The sequence below is a fragment of the Doryrhamphus excisus genome, linkage group LG7 (assembly GCF_037039965.1).
Source record: "Doryrhamphus excisus strain RoL-2023G ecotype Guam linkage group LG7, RoL_Dexc_Guam_v1.1, whole genome shotgun sequence".
Taxonomy (NCBI): Eukaryota; Metazoa; Chordata; class Actinopteri; order Syngnathiformes; family Syngnathidae; genus Doryrhamphus; species Doryrhamphus excisus.
Window position 1 is genome coordinate 14,632,443 of NC_136363.1, and position 19,226 is coordinate 14,651,668.

General features: G+C 41.3%; 1 protein-coding gene across 3 annotated transcripts; it reads right to left on the reverse strand.

Annotated features, from left to right (window-relative positions):
• Positions 1-3,038: 3,038 nt before the first annotated feature.
• Positions 3,039-17,936, reverse strand: atat1 (alpha tubulin acetyltransferase 1). 3 transcript variants are annotated; one of them, XM_058047626.2, is made up of 13 exons: positions 17,532-17,935; positions 16,287-16,347; positions 15,878-15,969; positions 15,750-15,807; positions 15,533-15,646; positions 13,257-13,358; positions 11,726-11,771; positions 10,966-11,011; positions 10,162-10,236; positions 9,856-10,057; positions 5,978-6,063; positions 4,647-4,707; positions 3,039-3,495 (listed from the first exon to the last, which is right to left on the reverse strand). In XM_058047626.2, exons 1-13 carry the CDS (start codon positions 17,621-17,623, stop codon positions 3,376-3,378), a joined length of 1,155 nt encoding a protein of 384 aa, XP_057903609.2. In that variant the 5' UTR covers positions 17,624-17,935; the 3' UTR covers positions 3,039-3,375. The 3 variants fall into 3 exon arrangements, with proteins under 3 accessions (XP_057903609.2, XP_057903608.2, XP_078648346.1); XM_058047625.2 differs by lacking the exon at positions 10,966-11,011 and having other exon boundaries at positions 17,532-17,936; XM_078792220.1 differs by lacking the exons at positions 3,039-3,495; positions 4,647-4,707; positions 5,978-6,063; positions 10,966-11,011 and adding exons at positions 6,154-6,490; positions 7,449-7,562 and having other exon boundaries at positions 17,532-17,934.
• Between the last annotated feature and the right edge of the window lie 1,290 nt (positions 17,937-19,226).

The window sequence follows — 19,226 nt, forward strand, 5'->3', positions numbered from 1 at the left end:
CATTTCAGTTGGTGCCAGCTGGCGCTAAAGATTATGTGATTGGCGTGTAGTGGCTCGCTGTGGCGCCAAATGGCACAACTTGGCTGGCGCCATTACATTCCAGTGGATTCCAATAGGCGGATTAAAGTCAAAATATTCTGGGAATGAAATCATAACACAGGAAGAAAATGATTGAAAGTTGAAATATTTGGAAAATGAAAAAAATAAATAAAAACAAAATGGGGAAACACACAGCAAAGAGCGAAGTTGACATCAAAATAACATATTTGACTTAGCCCATAATATTGGACAAGTTGGATTGGATTTTACTGCTGATTGTTCATTTTTTGCTGTCATCGTTGCTACTTTTTCAGTTTAGTGGTAAATTCCATTTTTAGAAAGTGCCAGCCGAGGGCCGCAAATGGCTGCACTTTGGACATCCCTGCCTTTGATAGTGTTGTACAAATAAACCCTGCGCTACAACCTTTCACCATGCCTGTCTGCCACGGGGTCCAAAAGCCTGTTAGGTTATAGCACGGGTGTCCAAAGTACAGACCGGGGCCATTTGCGGCCCGCAGCTATTTTCTTTATGAGCCATTAGCACATTTCAAAACATTTCCTCAAGAAAATAAAAAAAGAGAAAAAATATTAGGAGAAAGAGTGATAATATTCAAAGAAAAAAATAGAATGAAGTAGAAAAATGTATTTTTTTTTACAGTGGTAATATGAGAAACAAGTTGCAATAATGCCACAATATTTTCGAGTATAAAGCCATAACATTACAAAAAACGTATAAAGTTATTTCTTCAAAAGTGAGATGCTTTCCAAAATGATCAAGTGTGGATGGGGCAATAATCCAACCATGATCAAGACTGACGACTAGCATAGCAGTTCTACGACATGCTTGTCACGCCAAACAGCTTTTTAACGTGCCTTGAAATCTGCACCAAGGTTTCAACGAAAGAGCGAAGCAGTGCCGACTTGTTATGAGCTCATCTTTGGCAAGGTGGATTATGCTGTTGAAAAATGCTGCACCCGCCCTGAGCCAAGTCCTCCAAGCTCAGGCTCAGCTCTACCAACTTCTGAGTCATGCTGAGCTAAAGCACCATCTGCCTGCCGGACGGTCGGTCGGTCTCACGGTGCCGCTAAAAGCACCAGAACAAGCACGAGCAGCCTGACGTCATGTGATGTGACTGCACAGGCGTTTCCCTAACCGCATCCATCATGTTGCAAGCTTTCTTTCAGCAGGAACTACTAAGATTCGCTCAACCAGGAGGCGTGCTTCTGTGTGTCAACCAAATCCCTGCTCATGTCGCACGGCTTCACTCAGTCACCGTTTTTCAAAAAAATATTACTGTCTCATGCTTAAATATACCTATTAACCTATTATTAGTAAACCAAGTTCAATTCCACACTTGGCCTACCTGCAGTACCACCACGGCCCACATTTTTTACTACAGTAAAAATATGCACATTTAAGAAAATTTGACACATTTGTCTTAAGAAACATTTTCAAGCACTAAAATGGCAGAAGATGCATTCAAAGTTGTGACGGTACGTGGTATTCTACGCTAGGTTGTCCAGGTGATGTACAATTGTCCTGTTTTGAATATCGCTCCTTTGTACTATTGTCATTCTTCACACTACGACCTATTATTAGTAGAAAAAAAAACATTAAGCAAAGTGTACAAATCATTTTTGCCCAAATTCCGCTTGTGGATAAATGAGCCAAAATCCAAATACAGCCTAAGCCGTTATGACCACCAACTGTCACTAGGTGTCAGTAGCTGAAGCACCGGACTTGAACCGGCTTTTACCTCACAACCACAATCATAATTATATAATAATAACAGTGGTTATTGTGGCAATAGCCCGCAACAAGCTAAAACTCAACTCTGAAAATCTGACATCACTTCCTGTCCGACATCAATTTTGCTCCTCTACAAGGTGAATGGTCTTCAATGTCTTTTCTCTTATTATGTATACTATATTGGGCAATACAGGAGTGTAAAGGGTGACCGTGGGGGTGTTACTTCATGCCTAGAGGTCTCTAATAATACAAAAATACGACATACGGGTGACCATGGCGGTGTTACTTCATGTCTGGAGGTCTCTAACGAGATCAAAATACTACATACTAATACTTGGAAGATTGTAAACAGGATTTCTATGCCATTTCTATGCCATAACTTCTTAATTTCTATTATTGCACTCACACCTGGAACCAATTAACCATCCATATAATTATTTCTATGCCATAACTTTCTAATTTCTATTATTGCACTCACACCTCCCGGACGCCTCCCTGGTGAGGTGTTCCGGGCATGCCCAGCCGGGAAAAGGCCCCGGGGCAGACCTAGGACACGCTGGAGGGACTATGTCTCACAGCTGGCCTGGGAACGCCTTGGTGTCCTCCCGGTGGAGCTGGAGGAGGTGGCCGGGGACCGGGAAGTCTGGGCTTCCCTTCTAAGACTGCTGCCCCCGCGACCCGGACCCGGATAAGCGGAGGAAAATGGATGGATGGATGGCACTCACACCTGGAACCAATTAGCCACCATATAATTATTTCTATGCCATAACTTTTTAATTTCTATTATTGCACTCACACCTGGAACCAATTAACCACCATATAATTATTTTTGGTCCAAATTAAGAATTTTCAAGTATAAAAATGTGAAGTAAAATAGCAATACCAATATAGACATTCAAGGTCTTGTTTCGTAGTGATGTACATAGTATTCTACACTGGTCACTAGGTGTCAGTAATGATACTGTAATGTTGAGTGAGACACACAAGCACCAGAGCTGATGCGCGGAACAACAAGCTTTTGTTACAGGGGGTTAGAATGACCTCCCAACAGGCACAATCAACTCCAATAAAAAAGCCCTAAGACAAATACGGGCTACTGTTGTACCCTTAAGCCACGCCTAGGTGAAGCTCAACTCTCAACCCCTGACATCACTTCCTGCCTGGCCCTCAATAAGCTCCACTGGTATCAGTACCGGAACATGTGCAGCGACACACACAAGCATTATTTCAGTCTTTAGATTTTGTCAACTGTATCAGGTGATAGGAGTGTAAAGATGACTGTAGGGGTGTTATGTCATGCCTGGAGGGCTTTAATAATGACAGACATTTAGAAATTCACTTACCACAGAACCATTGAATGGCAATAAAGGCAAAAGCCTACAACACTGACTCACAGCCGTGGCTGACATTTTGGCGGCTACGGTGGAAGCCAACCGCCCCAGCACGGCCATCACCAGGGACAGGTGCTCCTGTTCAAGTGGAACTGCTTCACCTGCTGGGCGGAGAAGCAGCCGTTTCCCCCGGTCCAAGACCATCCACTACTGCTTGTGTGTCCCGCACCGCCCTCTGCTGCCTCCGACTCCTTTTCAAGACCAAGCACCTGGCCGGGTGCTTCTTCCTGCGGGAGCCCTGCGTTGTTGCATAGGGATGTTGGGATGAAGGTCACACTGTTCTTGGACGTGGATGGAGGTGGGTGTGTGACTAGCCTGGGTGACAATTTGAGGCAAGATATTAGGAAGGGTGTGAATATGACGTCGTAACTTTTTCAACCTTTGCAAGAACGAACATCCAAGATAAATAACCTTTGATTGCGCATGTACCAGGTGGACCAGTGGTAGCAGACACACAAACGTCCAGGAGAGCATCGTCCCCCCAGCAGGCCCGACTCCGAGGCGCATGCCCCCACACGCCAACCAGGCCACCGTCCCCACGAGCGAGATCAGGCCCCATCCCAACAAACAGCCCGGTCCCCACAGCAGCCACCACAGTGCAGCAACCCCAAGCCACCACCGCAGACTTCAGGCCCTCCCTGAAGATCCCCCCCAGAACTGAGTGTCTAAGGTGCGGTTAAAATTGAGGGGTGACCAAGCCAGAGGAATGCCGAGGACAAAGGGGCATCCGCAAGGAAACCCCTCACCCCCGGCACAACCAATTGCAGATCACCCCCCAAGGTCCTACATGTAAGTGAGGTGGTGCAGCAGGGAGACAGAGGGGGCCAGCCAGACAAATAGCAAATAGCAGAGGCCGCCCATGAGCCACCGGCCAGACCCACCCCAAACCCTTGGTCAAGGCTCCCCCACAACCCAGAGCCCACCACCCAGCCCCCAAGCAAACCCCCGCCAATCCTGGCCAGCGCCTCACAGAGCACCAGCCCAATCGCCACCCGCCCCGGTACCGGCGCACCCACAGCCAGCCCCGCCCTACATCCACCACCCCCCTACCATGGGGAGAGAAGCAGGGAACCCCCCACCTCAGCACCGCACCTCCCCCACCCAGAGCCCAAGCTGCACAACCGAGACCCCGCCTCGCACACGCGCTCTCCCGGTGCCCCACCTGGGGAAACAGTCACAGCCAGAGTGGGACGATAGCACACGGTCCCCATATATCACACGTCTTCTATACACAAAAATAAAAAATGAGAATAAAAAAATAAATTTAGATAAATTGATAATATATTGATAATAGTAGTTATGTATGTATAATAATGATACTACTATTAATACTTAATAATTTATTTACAATAATAATTTTTAATAACCACAAAGCTTTTATCTACAAGTACATACTGTACATGTGTCCCATACTGTTCATCAGTGTCCCAAAGGAAAACAGACTTGTAGTGCGAGAGCGTAAATACCTGCTTTGTGGTCCGGGAATACTGGAAACCTTGTGTGCTTCCGCTTGTCCCGATCTCAGACCTGAGGAGGCACACAGTACTTGGACGTGACAACCTGCATTCTGTCATTATATTGGACTAAGAAAAGCCATTGTTCTCTGATAACGGTTCCAAGGACCAGTTCTGGCAACAATTAAACATCATTTCAAAAGTACTGATTTGGCATTGGTATCACACAACATGTACTACATGACACCCAACTTGACTTTTTACTCAATAAAGTAGGACTGAATTCATGGGAGATCAGGTTGCCCAAGGTGCTGCCTGGGGGCCATTTGTGTTTTTTTTCATTGTACCTGCAGCACATGCTAAAAATATATGGTATATAAAACCAACCGAAAAATCAGCAAATATTCATTCATTTTCTACCGCTTATCCTCACGAGGGTTGCGGGGGTGCTGGAGCCTATAACAGCTGTCTTGGGGCGAGAGGCGGGATCCACCCTGGACTGGTGGCCAGCCAATCCCAGGGCACATATAGACAAACAACCATTGCCACCCACATTCATACCTATGGACAATTTGGAGTGGCCAATGAAGCTAACATGTTTTTGGAATGGGGGAGGAAACCGGAGTACCTGGAGAAAACCCACACACCGATGGCCGAGGGTGCATTCGAACCAGGTCTTCTAGCTGTGTGGCCTGCGTGCTCACCACTTGGTCACAACATAATATTATGAAGACAAATAGTAGCACAAAGTTGAACATTTACTTACGTTGCTAAATTTTCTTCTCATAATTCCTCAAATATTTTGCCTTCATACTCATAACTCATGACAACCTGACTTCTGCAACCTGATTTTGAAACAATTGCCAACTTTGTTTTCACAATATGAACATTTTGATCTTTCAATTGATTTTACTAATCCAAGTAACAGTTTCACATGTTGCTTTTAATGTTCTCGTTTTTATTTATTAGTTTTATTTATCAGCTGGGATAGGCTCCAGCATACCTCTGCGACCCTAATAAGGATAAGCGGTACAGAAAATGAAAATTACATAATTATAACAATCGGGGGGCCCAAACTTGTTCATACGGCTGTAAATAAAGTGGGTAGGATGAGATATCAAAGCGTTAAATGTTATTATTGTATGATTTATACATAATATTTTGACTTTATTCTTGGAAAATGTTCTAAAAATGATACTGTGAGCCATGGGCCTATAAAACAACAGCTGCAGCCTGCAAATGGACCTCGGGCCACACACGAAGGAGTAAATTAACTCTGCAAAATGCACTAGGTATATATATATCTATATCATACAACTGGACTCTTTTCCTATTCTCTTTACCTGACAGTGGCCTTTCCAGCACTGGCAAAGACTTGGTGTCCGTGTAGCGACTGTACAGGCGACCTCTTGCAGCGTGACACTCTTGGCTGTTATCAGAGGGGAAAGGAATAAAAAGGGCGGAGGAAAATGTAAAAGAAAACATAATGAGAAAATAAAAGAAAAACAAAAAAAGGGTTGTGTAATGAATATAAGAAAGCAGTACTATGAGGATGAAATGACAAACATGAAAATAAGACGGCGCATACAAACTGCCATAAAAGCAGATTTACACAAGTCTCAAAGACTGTGTACAGTTTTGTGGAAGCAGGTTTAATGCAAAAAAAGGTCAAACATAACAGGTCTTTGTGCCTTCCCAATAACACTAATGTCCTTTTATGTCAAATAACTATTCAAACAGCAGCACAGGCTCCAGCTCTGTGTGCTCCAAGACAAAAAGCACTACTGGGTTTTCTTCCAGGAGATGCCAGAATGTTAGAATGCGGTCAATCCAAGCCCAGGTGAGATCTATTCAGACTATTGAATTACAAGCGTTGCAATTGAGAAGTCATCAGAAAGAGGGTTGAAAAGAAAGGTGGAAGAGTGGGTGAAGAGATGGATGAAGTGGAGGGAAAGAGAAAGCAACAGTGTTATGGAAGGCAGCATTTTGGACAAACAAGCTTCTCTTTGTGCTGGATTGAATAACAAACAACTGCTGATGAAAGGAGCTCTTCAATAGGTTGGATATACAGCGACCCCTCGCCACTTAGCAGCCTTACTCACGCTTTTTCGCAAATGTGGCACATTTAATCTATTTTAACATTTACTCATATTGCATATTTCCCCACTGAGAGATGAATAAAGGCATATCTTATCTTATTGCATTACTTCCCAGAGAACCCAGAGGGAGGCCGATGCCATTGCAGCACCCTAGTGACTTTGTTGCTCAGATTCAATGCATTATGGGAAAACAGTTTAAGTTTAAGAAATAAGTATCATCTTATACAATTTAGGGTAATTGAATTAATTGGGCAATTCATAGGGAAATCACAGGGCACATATAGACAAACAACCATTCCCACCCACATTCATACCTATGGACAATTTGGAGTGACCAATTAACCTAGCATGTTTTTGGAATGGGGGAGGAAACCGGAGTACCTGGAGAAAACCCATGTACGCACGGGTGGAATCGAACTCAGGTCTCCTAGCTGTGAGACCTGCGCACTAACCACTTGTCACAAAAATACATACAAATACGTCAATAAAGCCCCTTTTTCAAATCTCCACTCACAGCGCCAGGTTTTCACCGCTAATTGGAACACCAACATAAATAAAATCTTCAAGATGGAACACTCTTAATGCAAGCAATCATTCAGACTTATTTGTTGATATGATGCACACAGTCTCCTTGCACTGTGAGGCGTTCAGGTGCGCTGGTAATTTGGAGTGTTAGGCGCCAATACTTTTTCATTTTTCATGGCAATTGACATACCTCTGGGGGAGCCACTGCCTGAGCCCCAGCATCCACAATCCGTTCACATATGGTGGCGGAACTCGCTCAGTGCTGCCTACTTGTTCGCTGTCCTCCACTGCCACGTCACTAACCCTTTTCAAAGAAAATACTCTTTCTCCATTATGTCCACACAAAAGACTCCACCAACCTTTGTAAAGAACACGAATATAATAGTTTTAAACTAAAGATAATCACGATCAGGAGTATGTATGTGGAATATCACTAATATCACTGATGTCCTACAAACCTTCTACTCCTTCGGCTTCCTGCACCTCATCATTATTTCACCTGCCCTCCAGCTTGATACAGTGCTAATGCTACACTGCTATACTACATCATGTATGTCATCAGATAATACATTATTAAAACTTCTGTTGTTGCTGATCAGAGTGATGTACACATGAATGAAGTAGCCAAAAAGTACTACCTAAATAAAAGAGCTATGAATATTACTACTGTTGAATGTATCAGGTCGAGCTGTGAGCTGGAGTTAAATCTGCAAACATCCTGCAAAGTACATTTAAAAAACTAATAACTTTGCTTCTATAATGTACACTTTGTTTGTTTGCCTTCACCTTAGTTATGTTACTGCTTTCTTAACTCGGGATTGAAGGTAGGAAGGACGTGAGGGTGTACATGAAAACATGTAACACAACCAGGAAGTATGAGGACGCCGGGACTGTCTGTACACAGGTCCATTTCGCGGCTGGAGGAGGAGCCTCTGAACGTCTGACCTTCGTAGACCGGGTAGGATGCAGACCCCAAATTCAGACACAAAATAACAACACGGGCTACTTTTGGGTCAATAACCTATGACAAGCTAAACCCAACCTTGAACCTCTGACATCACTTCCTGTCCTCCACACTTCTGTCCACGCGCCACTAAGGTCCCCTCTGTAACATTTACTATGACGCAAATGAATAGGGGTTTTATTTTTGTCCTAAATGGCTTATTTACTCTTATTAAGCGTAAAGCCATTTAAATCCACCATGAAAGTACATTGATGAGACAATAGACAAAGAAGTATGCTGTGCAGATGAAAACATCCAAGTTCTCATTCATGTCTAATATATCTTATTTGCTCTGATTTTGTCTACTATATTGAGTAATAGGAGTGTAAAGGTGACTATAGGGGTGTTATTTCACATCTAGAGGGCTCTAGTAATGTATTTAGACAATGGTAAACAGGTTTCAATGCTCTAACTATTTAAATATTCAGTTGATATATCAATATTCTGCTTTGTGAAAATTCTAAATAAACTGGCATAAATGAGGGATTACTGTATAACTTTTAACATTAATAACTTCTTATACCTGACTGCTGTGCCCCGCCCCGCTTTTACTCATGTTTTAACTGTGTATTAACCAATGAATGTTGTATTTTCATGTATCTTTTACTTTGTTTACTTGCTTTTATTCAACTCCATTCTTCTGTAGTCTTCTGTAAAGTGTCTTTGAGTATTTTGTGGCCCTTGCTGGTAAAACGATTGGACACCCCTACCTTAAAACCAAGATACACAACAACAAAGTACGTACCCAACATGATTATAAATACACCCCGAGTACAAACAAAATATTAAAGGGGACCTATTATTCTTTTTCCACTTTTGTGACCGAGAAATGTCAATAGAATGTTGTATTGTCATTTTTAACGATACCAAAGTGTCAGATAACAAGGTTTGCCATTTGGAAGTGAGCCCTGAAAGAAGAGATTTGACCGTGTTAGCAAGGAGCAACGGCTTCCAGGTTTGTTCATATTTGGCGGAACGCTAACTTGTCTAAAGAGGCGAGCATCAGGCGGATGTGGCTGCATTTGCATTTTTGTGAGTTTTTTTTTTTAATTTTAAGTTTCAAATTTTTTTCCAGTCACGGTGGAGTGGGCGTGCCCGGAGGCAGGCCGTGGATGGAATAAATTAATCAAATAGGTGCCAAGTCTGGAAGATCTAGCGGCTTTATCGTGCAGATCTAGAAAGGTCATTGCGTGTAGCCCAGTCCACCACTCAATACAAAGGGCTGAAAATGAGCATAATAGGTCCCCTTTAAAAGAGGGTTCTGCTACAAGTATTTTTTTGAAGTATTTATTTTGAAGAGCCTTTATTCTTGTCACTTATACGTACAGAAGGGCAAGCGAAATTGTGTATTTGTGTATTTTTAGAACGGCATTCGGCAATTATCGGCAACTATATTCCTTCATGACAAAGAGCAAGTTAGCTTTAATAGTCTCCATTTCATAATAATTTTTACCTCCATTCCTTAAATTCCTGGACCGCTTCAAGTTATTTTGTCATTGACGTGCAAATCGAATCCCCCTGCCCCCCAAAACATTGAATGACCAATTGTGATCAATGATGATCTAGGAGTGAAATTGTGTGCTTCTTCTAATACCTGTTGCTTCTTGCTCGGAAGCGTTCCAGAGGAAAGTGCGGGTTCCGGTCCCTGTGGACCCCGGGGGCAGGCACTGTGGCGGATTGAGGTGGCACCCTTGAGGGGGAGGATCCCACACTGAGGGAGTACTGGGAGAATCCCGACCGCTGGGGAGAATGGGGGGCAAATGGCCACGGAGGAGTCCTCTGCTCCTGACGTACGGCTGCCAATTGTAAAAATGCAAATGGAATCAGTAAATTCTAATGTAATATTTATTATTTATCACTTATGGCAAACAGTGAAGATTGTTGTACAATGAAGACTCACCTTCTCTCTCCATTAGAGAGTAAGGTTTGATCTCCCCGTCCGGCTTTCTTAGGGGAACCTTTCTCAACTGGCCCACTGTGAAGGACACTACATTGAAACCCTATTTATTTACTATTCTAGTGCTTCTAAAATAGTGTGGTGGAACAATGAATGGGGGGGGGGTCGGTCTGTACAGTGCAGATAAATAGTATTTCAAATGGGGGGGGGGGGGGGGCAAAACAAAGTAATTGCGGACCACTGGTCTAAACATAGATGCTACTACACGATTATACATGTGCTTGCTGCAAACCAGGTTGCCTGACATTTGACTGCTGTAAAAGACAGATGATGTAGTTTCGATGTAGCAAATTGTGTTGCCATACACGTGATGGTGTTTCCGGTACGGACGGCGTAGTGACAGTCATTTTAAAAGTGGCTGAACCAGAAGCTCTGACGGAGCTCCAGCTTTCCTCTGACGAGAGAGGAGAGCCTTCCAGAAGGACGCCAATCTCTACAGCAACCAACCAATTAGGTTGGGTTTGAGAGTGAAAAGAGTGGCGGCCCACTTGGGGTTTCCAAAAAGGCACTTGGAAACCCTCTATCTACCAGGTGGTCTACTTTGGTCAACGTTCACTTTAAAATGAATATTTCAACAAAAGAGATGAATATACAAATATGACAGTTTAATACATAACTGATATTGGTCTTTCAAAAGTTAACAAATAAATGGATCGTAGAAGAGACAAAGGATAAAAGAACAAAAGGAACAAGCGAGGTGGGATAAGATGTTGGCTAAATGAATGAGAGAGAGAATAATGGTCTTACAAAAAGCTGTACGTCCCCTGATCCGCCTGAGGAGACCAAGACGAACCTGGGACAGTTTGATGGGGAAAAAAAGATTTGGGGATGGGAATGAAAGTACATCAGGTCTCTTGCGTCCGCAACCTTTCTTCAGATGAAAATCTCCCGAATGGATCTGCTTTGACTTGCGTGGAATCTTCCACATTGACGTAATAATGAAAATGGTGGACTGGAAAATGGTGGCATGCAAATATGTTATGTACAGTATTTTGTGTGAGCACAAATTCATTGATTTTCATGTTAGACTTAGTAGATGTACAATCAGTTGGCACCGCTTTCATTGAAAAACAGCATTTGACTAATAATTTGACATTAAAGTGTGACAAACATGCACAAGTACTGTGGTTTGCGTTGCTAGGCTAAGGCTTCAAGCGCTTCTTTTTTGTGACGTACTGCAGCTGCAAGCGGCCTGCCCGAGCTAACCGCTAAACGATCATGGCGTCCATCGAGTGGGACTGCAAACATGCCACAAGGAGGAAAAACACATGAAACTTTGTCAGCTTCCCTGAAACACCAGCATCGCTATGACGGTGTTTTGAAAGCGTGTACAAAGATGCCTGTGCTGCTAAAAGCAACACCAAGTCTGACTTTTAAAGGGCATTTAAGTATTCTGAATGGCAAAGGAATCTTGACTCCAAAATACATTATTCTAGCTGTTATAGTGAACACATAAGCTCAACATAACTGTACAATATCTTTCTTTTCCGGATAAGAAAACAATTACCTGATTTGTTGAGGAAAAAGCCATCAAACACAACAAAGTGATTGACCTGGAAGCAAGACAAAGATCAGTTAGTAAAATGACTGCCATAGTGCCTGTGAATATTCTCATTCTTTCAGGGCATTTTCTTCTCATGGCATTGAATCTGCAGCAACTGGATTGTTCAGGTTGTCTTTGAAGACCTTTCGCCTCTCGCCCGAGCAGGCGTCATCGGTTCATGCTCAGCGACAACAGTAAATACCGGTGTGTAAGCTGCACCCGTTCTATTTGGAGGAACAAACACATTTGTTTTGATTTTAAGTTGCCTAGTTCTTGTGTGTGTTCCACCCGTGCATGTAATCATGTCATTAATTGAAGAGCTTGTAACCAAAAGGCGCTAAATCCATTTTGACTGATTTCGAGAAAATCAATGATTTTTAACTACGCACATATCAATCTATTTGGTCATCAAGTCTATATTGCAAATGAAAGAGCTATCAATGTAGGTCATAAAAATGCATGCTATAAAAATCCTGCACACACCATGTATTTTTTTTTTTTTTTTAATTAATTTTTTTTTTCGGATTTAGCGCCTTTTGGCTGAAATGATGGATTTAGCGCCTTTTGGCTGAAATAAATTTGAAGTCACCTTTAACTTCTTCAATGGCATTGTTGTAAAAGAATGTAAGGTGCTTTAATGTGCTATGCTAATAAAATAATTACAACACAGAAGCCATTTTCAACATACAATACAAAATAATTATTATTAATTAAATTAATGAAAATGTTATTAAAAGCAGTGCTCATATTTGACTGCACCATGAAGGTGACTGACAAAAATCATCTCATTACAAACTCTTTACATTGTATGTTTTTTAGTACAAGTAAAATAATGTTTCTCATGAAAGTTGGAGGTGTCAAGGTAGAGACATGCCTTTTATGGCGTAAAAAAAATACTGTAAAAACACAATTTGTGTTCTCCTGAATTGCATAACATACTGTAACTATCATACGTGTACTTAATGTACACAAACAAAACAGGATGCGCACTGATACTGGCTTTCTGTATGTGCAGTGCCAATTGTATTCTTCTCTCTGATTGGTCAGATTATCAATAGATGGGAAACTTGGGCCAATCAGAATAAAGAATAAAGAAAGGGATTTAGCTCCTTTTGCTTGAAATCTGAAATGGAAATAGTGCCTTTTGGTCGAAAGCATAAATTTCATATCACTTTTTTTCTTATTTTTTAAAATGATTTCAAGACCAAAATATGTGATTTGGATACACATGACAGAGGTCTATTAAACTCATGAAAAACATGCAACTTAGTGAAAATTGGATTTAGCGCCTTTTGGTTGCAAGCTCTTCAATTATGCATGTCATTGCTTTGAGAAGCCAAACTTTACTTAAGTGATGACCCCAGCCACTAATCGGAACTATGTTCCTCCTCAATGAAATCTGAGCAGAACTCTGATCATGGAGTGGGGTAAGTCACCGTTGATGCATTACACTGCTGATGGGGATGTCATGCAAGTTCATGTCACGATATTATACCTGGGGAACACTTTGTGTCAGGCAGTAATGCTTGGCCAGGAAAGACAACAATTTGGGCGAGGGTCTATCATATGCCATCAGCACCGGCTCTAAATTCTTGTCCTGCAAAGAAAACAAAAAAGTCTTCAGATTCACCAAGAACATGCAGAAAGTGTGTAGAAGCCTGGTCAAATATTGTGTAATATTGTGAATATTGTGTTCTTGGGCTATAAAGACATGGACACGAAGGATTTGACTCTCATCTTCCATCAGGAAAAACATTTTGTTTCTACCTTTTTCTGTTCTTTACTAATCAGGGAGGAAAAAATACTTTCTGTAAAAAGCATTTCAAAGCATACATTTCAAGCATAACTTTCACCTGGACACAAATTCAGCCGTATATGTATGTGTATATGTATATACATAGTAAGTGATTATTGCAAGCGATAAAAAGATATCTGAATACAACACAATTAAATACATGTGTTTGTACGCTTGTGTCTTCGTTGGAATAGGTGTGTATGCTATGTCAGTTGGTTCTTCTGTTGCAGGCATGTGTTTGGCCATCTATGTGGGGCGGGTTGAGCATGACCTGTGAACCAGGAAGTGCGGGAATCGGTGTGTGTGCTGCGCTCTGGTGGTGGAAGTGTGAAAAATAAAGTTGACTGGAAGCAGCTGTTCGCCGTGTTCTTTTTTGGTATTGAAATCCTTAAGCAAAGATTGATTTAAGCTGCTCAACATTGTTCTATACTATAGAACAATGTCGAGTGCATTATTGCCCACTTTTAATGCAGTTCGGCACAGGATCGGATAGATGGATAGTCCGGTTGTATTGGTATTTTTTCCGACTCCCGAGAATATTGATATAACGAGACTTTACTGTATATATATATATATATATGAATTCCCCGTTGACCAATCGACACCGCATTAGCTCAGCAGCAGTCCTCGTTAGTATAGTGGACCGTATCTCTGCCCGTCATGTGGAAGACCGGGGTTCAGTTCACCGACGGGGAGTTCAGTTTTGTATGTTACAATGGCACGTTGAACCTTGAGCAGGGTTGAGGTTGCAACATCGGGTAAAACAAACCCTTCTCACTAGAACCCAAACGGCTGAATCCAAAGACGTATTGATACGGCTTTCATGTTTTTTTTGTTTTTTTTTCACGAGACACAAAAAGAGGTGATGACGCAACTGCAATCGTGTTTGGTAAATACGTCCACAAGGTGGCAGAACTGCATTTTCTAAGAGCTCGACATGCATCTTTCCCATGTAAATAAAGCCCTCCACAACAAGCAGGAAGTGCAAAAGCATGGGGGATTGTAGCGTGCAGGAAGTGTATTTATGTATTTATTTTAGGAAGTGTTATTTTAGTGTAAAACCGCCATTTTGACATGTTTAGACATTTTGTATATAAAATACACTTCCTGCACGCTACACTCCCCCATGCTTTTGCACTTCCTGCTTATTGTCGAGAGCTTCATTCACATGGGAAAGATGCATGCTGAGTTCTGATAAAATGCACTTCTGCCACCTTGTGGCCGTATTTACAGCTGCACCAAACATGAGCGCGTCAATTGTGCAGTTGTCATCACCTCTTTTTGTGTCTCGTGAAAAAACCCCCCAAAAAATGAATATTTTATTTAAGAACTGCATTTTGTTTTTAGTTATGTTGTCAGTTATATTTAAATTCATTCATTCATTTTCTACGGCTGGGGTTGCTGGAGCCTATCCCAGCTGTCTTGGGGCGAGAGGTGGGGTACACCCTGGACAGGTGGCCAGCCAATCACAGGGCACATATAGACAAACAATCATTCACACTCACATTCATACCTATGGACAATTTGGAGCATGGTTTTGGAATGTGGGAGGAAGCCGGAGTCAACGGAGAAAAGCCACGCATGCACGGGGAGAACATGCAAACTCCACACAGAGATGGCCGAGGGTGGAATTGAACTCGGGTCTCCTAGCTGTGAGGCCTGCGCGCTAATCAATTAGTGTCATGATCTGAAACATTCAAGTGTCATGACATCAAGAAATCAGGAAGGGGGCAAAGACTTTTCCACACCACCGTATAGCATTTATTATAAGTATTACATAGTATTACTAGTGTTAGTATAAATACGTAATGTACATACAGTAAGTGCCACAAAAATGACAATTTAAAATAGGGAAACCCTATGTTTTTGCAGTGACTGTGAGTCTGGTAACTCCCCCCATGATGAGTCTGTCTTGGCATACCATTTCTGACCGGAATGAAGTGTGATTCCCCCGTCATCGTGTGGGAATACGTCACCTGCAGCATGAAATTGAACAGCTCCAGTCCATAGCCATGTCTTTGCAAGTTGTGAGCAACAAAGAAATCCAGAACACACAGTGGCTCCGCTTCTATGTGTACACCCTGTTGATCCTATGGAGGGAATACAGCAGGGATGCGTTTCCATAGTAAGCAGTAAGAAGTCAATCTTCAAAGGACTTTCACAAGAAGAACTCAAGAAAAAAAACTGACTCACGAGCAGAAACAACTTCTTGTATCCGACCTTGAGAAATCCCACAATGACACCACGCCCTCTGTAGGTAGGAAGGAGCAGGTGTCTTACAAATCAAATGCATGTAGCGTAAGCTTAGGAATGTGATGTACCCGTTGCTTTCTCCATCCTTCATCAGGTAGACTTGATGCTGCTGAGACTGCAACTTATTGGCGCTTGTTACAGGTGTTGTTAGCCTCTGGGCCTGCGGACAGAAAGCATAGGTTTAAAAAATATATTTAAAAAATCACGGATACAAGTTCCTGAAAGTGTTTTTATACAAATGACACACGTACAACAACAGCAGAATGACAAAAAAAACATCTGCTCACATTCACATTATATGCTATGTCAACACAGAGCAACAGTCATCCACCGTTCGAAGTGAGTAACAAAAAGTAAGCATGTAACTTGAACTCAGGGGTGTGTATGTTAGCAACAAAAAAAAGAAATTGCAGCATGCCTAGTAAACGCAATACTTGATTCAATAATCAACACGCTTGCAACTGTGATGAAACTTACCTTTGCTGAGGCTATCCCAAGTTCATCAATGACCGTAACAATGTGAGACTGAAGATTTGGCCTAGAGAGACAAACCACACAGAGAGATGGGGGGAGCACAACAATGCATGATGTGTTCAAGCGTCATGATGTAATACCAGCTTCTCCTAAAACGTTCTGATTTTTCTTAAGGTAGACCTTCATTTTAAACTTGTCAATCTATTTCAGCCTCCATAGCTTTAATTATCTGCTTGTTGACGTGAACCAGAGCTGTACAAACTATAACATTGTACTTCCAAAAAATGTTACCCTTATGAGCTATTTTTGTTGCCATCATTATAGCTGTCCAAACAACTGTACCTTTAGTTGTAGCAGCCATTAAAATGAACAAGAAACTGAAGAAACAAAGTGGTCTAATCCTTTTTTCCCCATGACTGTATGTGTTGCTTTACAAAACGTCAAAGTGGCAAAATTGCATCCTTTCATTTTTTTCACTATGCTGCCCTCACTGGAACGTTTGGACCCCCACCCCTGTGTAAACATTACAGGTGAACGGATTGATCCATGGATGATATTATTGATACCACTGGCATTTGATTGACACTGCTTATCTTCTGTTTATTTTCCACATAGCTGTGTTTTTTTGTTGTTCAGATGTATGTAATATATTGTTTACAAATGTATAATGATTGCTATTTATTTGTATTATTATTTATTGTATTAATCCCTAAGTACTTGGCTTCAGGGATAAAACGCCAAAACATTTGAATGAGAGCCATTCATAGTTTTTCATTTTATTTGATTTTTGTTTACAGTTTTATTCAATATTGATACGCTGTCTTACATTGTTAAAATGCAAATGTTTTTTGTTTACTTTTTCCTGTGTGTTTACTTGAAAAATCTCCAAGTAAGAAGGATCGATATGGGTATCAACAATATTATGCCTGAATTTGTTCGATATCGAATCGATACCAACATTTGGAATAACGCCCACCGTTATAGACGTGATTTCAACTTCATTTTTTTCGTGCATGTCAACGAAGTGACGTCACAATTATATATATATATATACACATATGTTTAAATGTATTTTCAAAATATAAAATACATAAATGTGTAGGAACAGGCATATACAAAGAAGGAACATTTTGACTAGCTAGCATAAAAAGGCAGCTGAGTAGGGCGATGCTAACAGTATGTTTACATGACGTCACCATGGTCGCTAACAACACAGAGGAAAAGGAAACACAAGCAGTGATTCCTCACCTTTTTGGAGATACACGACCTGCACCAAGGGTCTGGTCCAAGATGGTTACCCTCTCGGAAAATAAGTGGTTAATATCAAAGGGAAACTCCATAGCATCTGTGGATGATGTCCAACCAATCCGAGTAGCGGCGCTCTAGCAGGAGCCTCCCTTGTTAGCTTGCTAGCTCGCTGGCCGATAGAGGCACCGGCTACTTAACCGGGTTCGTTTGAAATAAAACAAAAGCTAGTTTCAGCCGCTAAAAGCCTCTAGAAATGTTATCATCACTGCACCGGCGAGACGTACAGATAAATGTCAGCGACACGCAGGAGCTGCCGCTCATTCATTCAATTTCATGTCAGGGCACCTCTATTGTCTCGTAATGGTACAGTCGCGTCAAGCAGCACCTACCGTAAAACATGCTAAAGGAGCGACTGCCGATATACCCCCCCCCCCCACTTCGTACGAAGCCAGTTCACGTCAGTGAAGCAGTCGTTTGTACATTGAATGTTCAAAGGCCTTCCATCAGCAGTTGATGTTTTAGAACATAGCTAACGAATCGGAGTGCAGTAGTTCAACTTTAATACGACGGCGGCTTTATTGACGTAGTACGGTAAGTACCAACAACTGGCTGTCATCTTAACAATAAACGTGCATATTACAAATAGCCATAGGACCGACATGTCAAATGCAAACATGCAACATACATATGCGTGCTTGATACGTACATATTAACTACAACTACTATAACTATTATATCAACTATAATACTGATCAATTTATAAATGGCAACTGAAAGACATCATACTGAGATGCACATACATTTAAAAAAGAAATGTTTAGCCTCAACTAAAAAAATAAAAATGCAAGTTTCCATTAGTCTTTCTTAGTTATGACAACTAAATTTGAAATTGCTGTGAACCAACAAACAATATTGCATTGCACGAATTAGCTTTTTCCTCTTCACTCAAAGCTTATTTTAAGTAATGCTTACTGAATAATTGTTGTCATAGGGAAAAGTTTTTAAGTTTGTAACTCAAAAAAATGTTAAGTCAATTGACTTGATCATTTTATTCAAAGTAGTTTAATTTGTTGTCTACTTAATTATAACAATGCACACAGCTTTTCAAGTAGCAGTAACTTTGGTATTTTTTGTGCTTTCAAGAAAGACAGTTCAACCACTGCTTTGGTGCAATTAACTGCATATTTTTATTTTGAACGCAAGCGTTGCAAAAAGAAAGAAAACAATCTTACATTTCAACTGCTCCTCTGCGACAAAAGTTTGTAATTCTAATGTACGTTTGTGTGACCAGCTCAAAATAACCACACACAAAGTCTTCATCGATATATAACAGCAAAAGACAACTGGTCCAATGTTATGGCAAGAGACAAACTGCAAGAGACTGAAAGCTGCATAGTAACATAAGTATAATCATAATAACTACACTGGAAAAAAAGACAAGTTAGGTCAACTCAAAATTAAGGAAACAAACTTCAGTCAAATTTTAAGTTGGACAATTAAAGTAAATATTTTAAGTTTTGCTTCTGAGTTTGCTCAACTTTGAATTTAGACTTATCAACTCAACAGTAAGCTAACTTTAAATTTGACATTGTAAGAACTTTTAATCCTTACTTCAGCTAACTATCCCCTAAGTTGGACTCACTTATAATTTGACATTATAAGAACTTTTAATTGTTATTTGTGCTTACTCGCTCC

Bases quoted from the DNA above. Each gene is read 5' to 3' on its own strand.
- atat1 (XM_058047625.2), bottom strand. From the start codon at position 17,623: ATGGAGTTTCCCTTTGATATTAACCACTTATTTTCCGAGAGGGTAACC. The intron at 15,808-15,877 runs GTACATCACATT...TCCTACCTACAG, and splicing joins AAGGATGGAGAAAGCAACGG to AGGGCGTGGTGTCATTGTGG. The intron at 15,647-15,749 runs GTGAGTCAGTTT...TTCCCTCCATAG, and splicing joins ACAAGAAGTTGTTTCTGCTC to GATCAACAGGGTGTACACAT.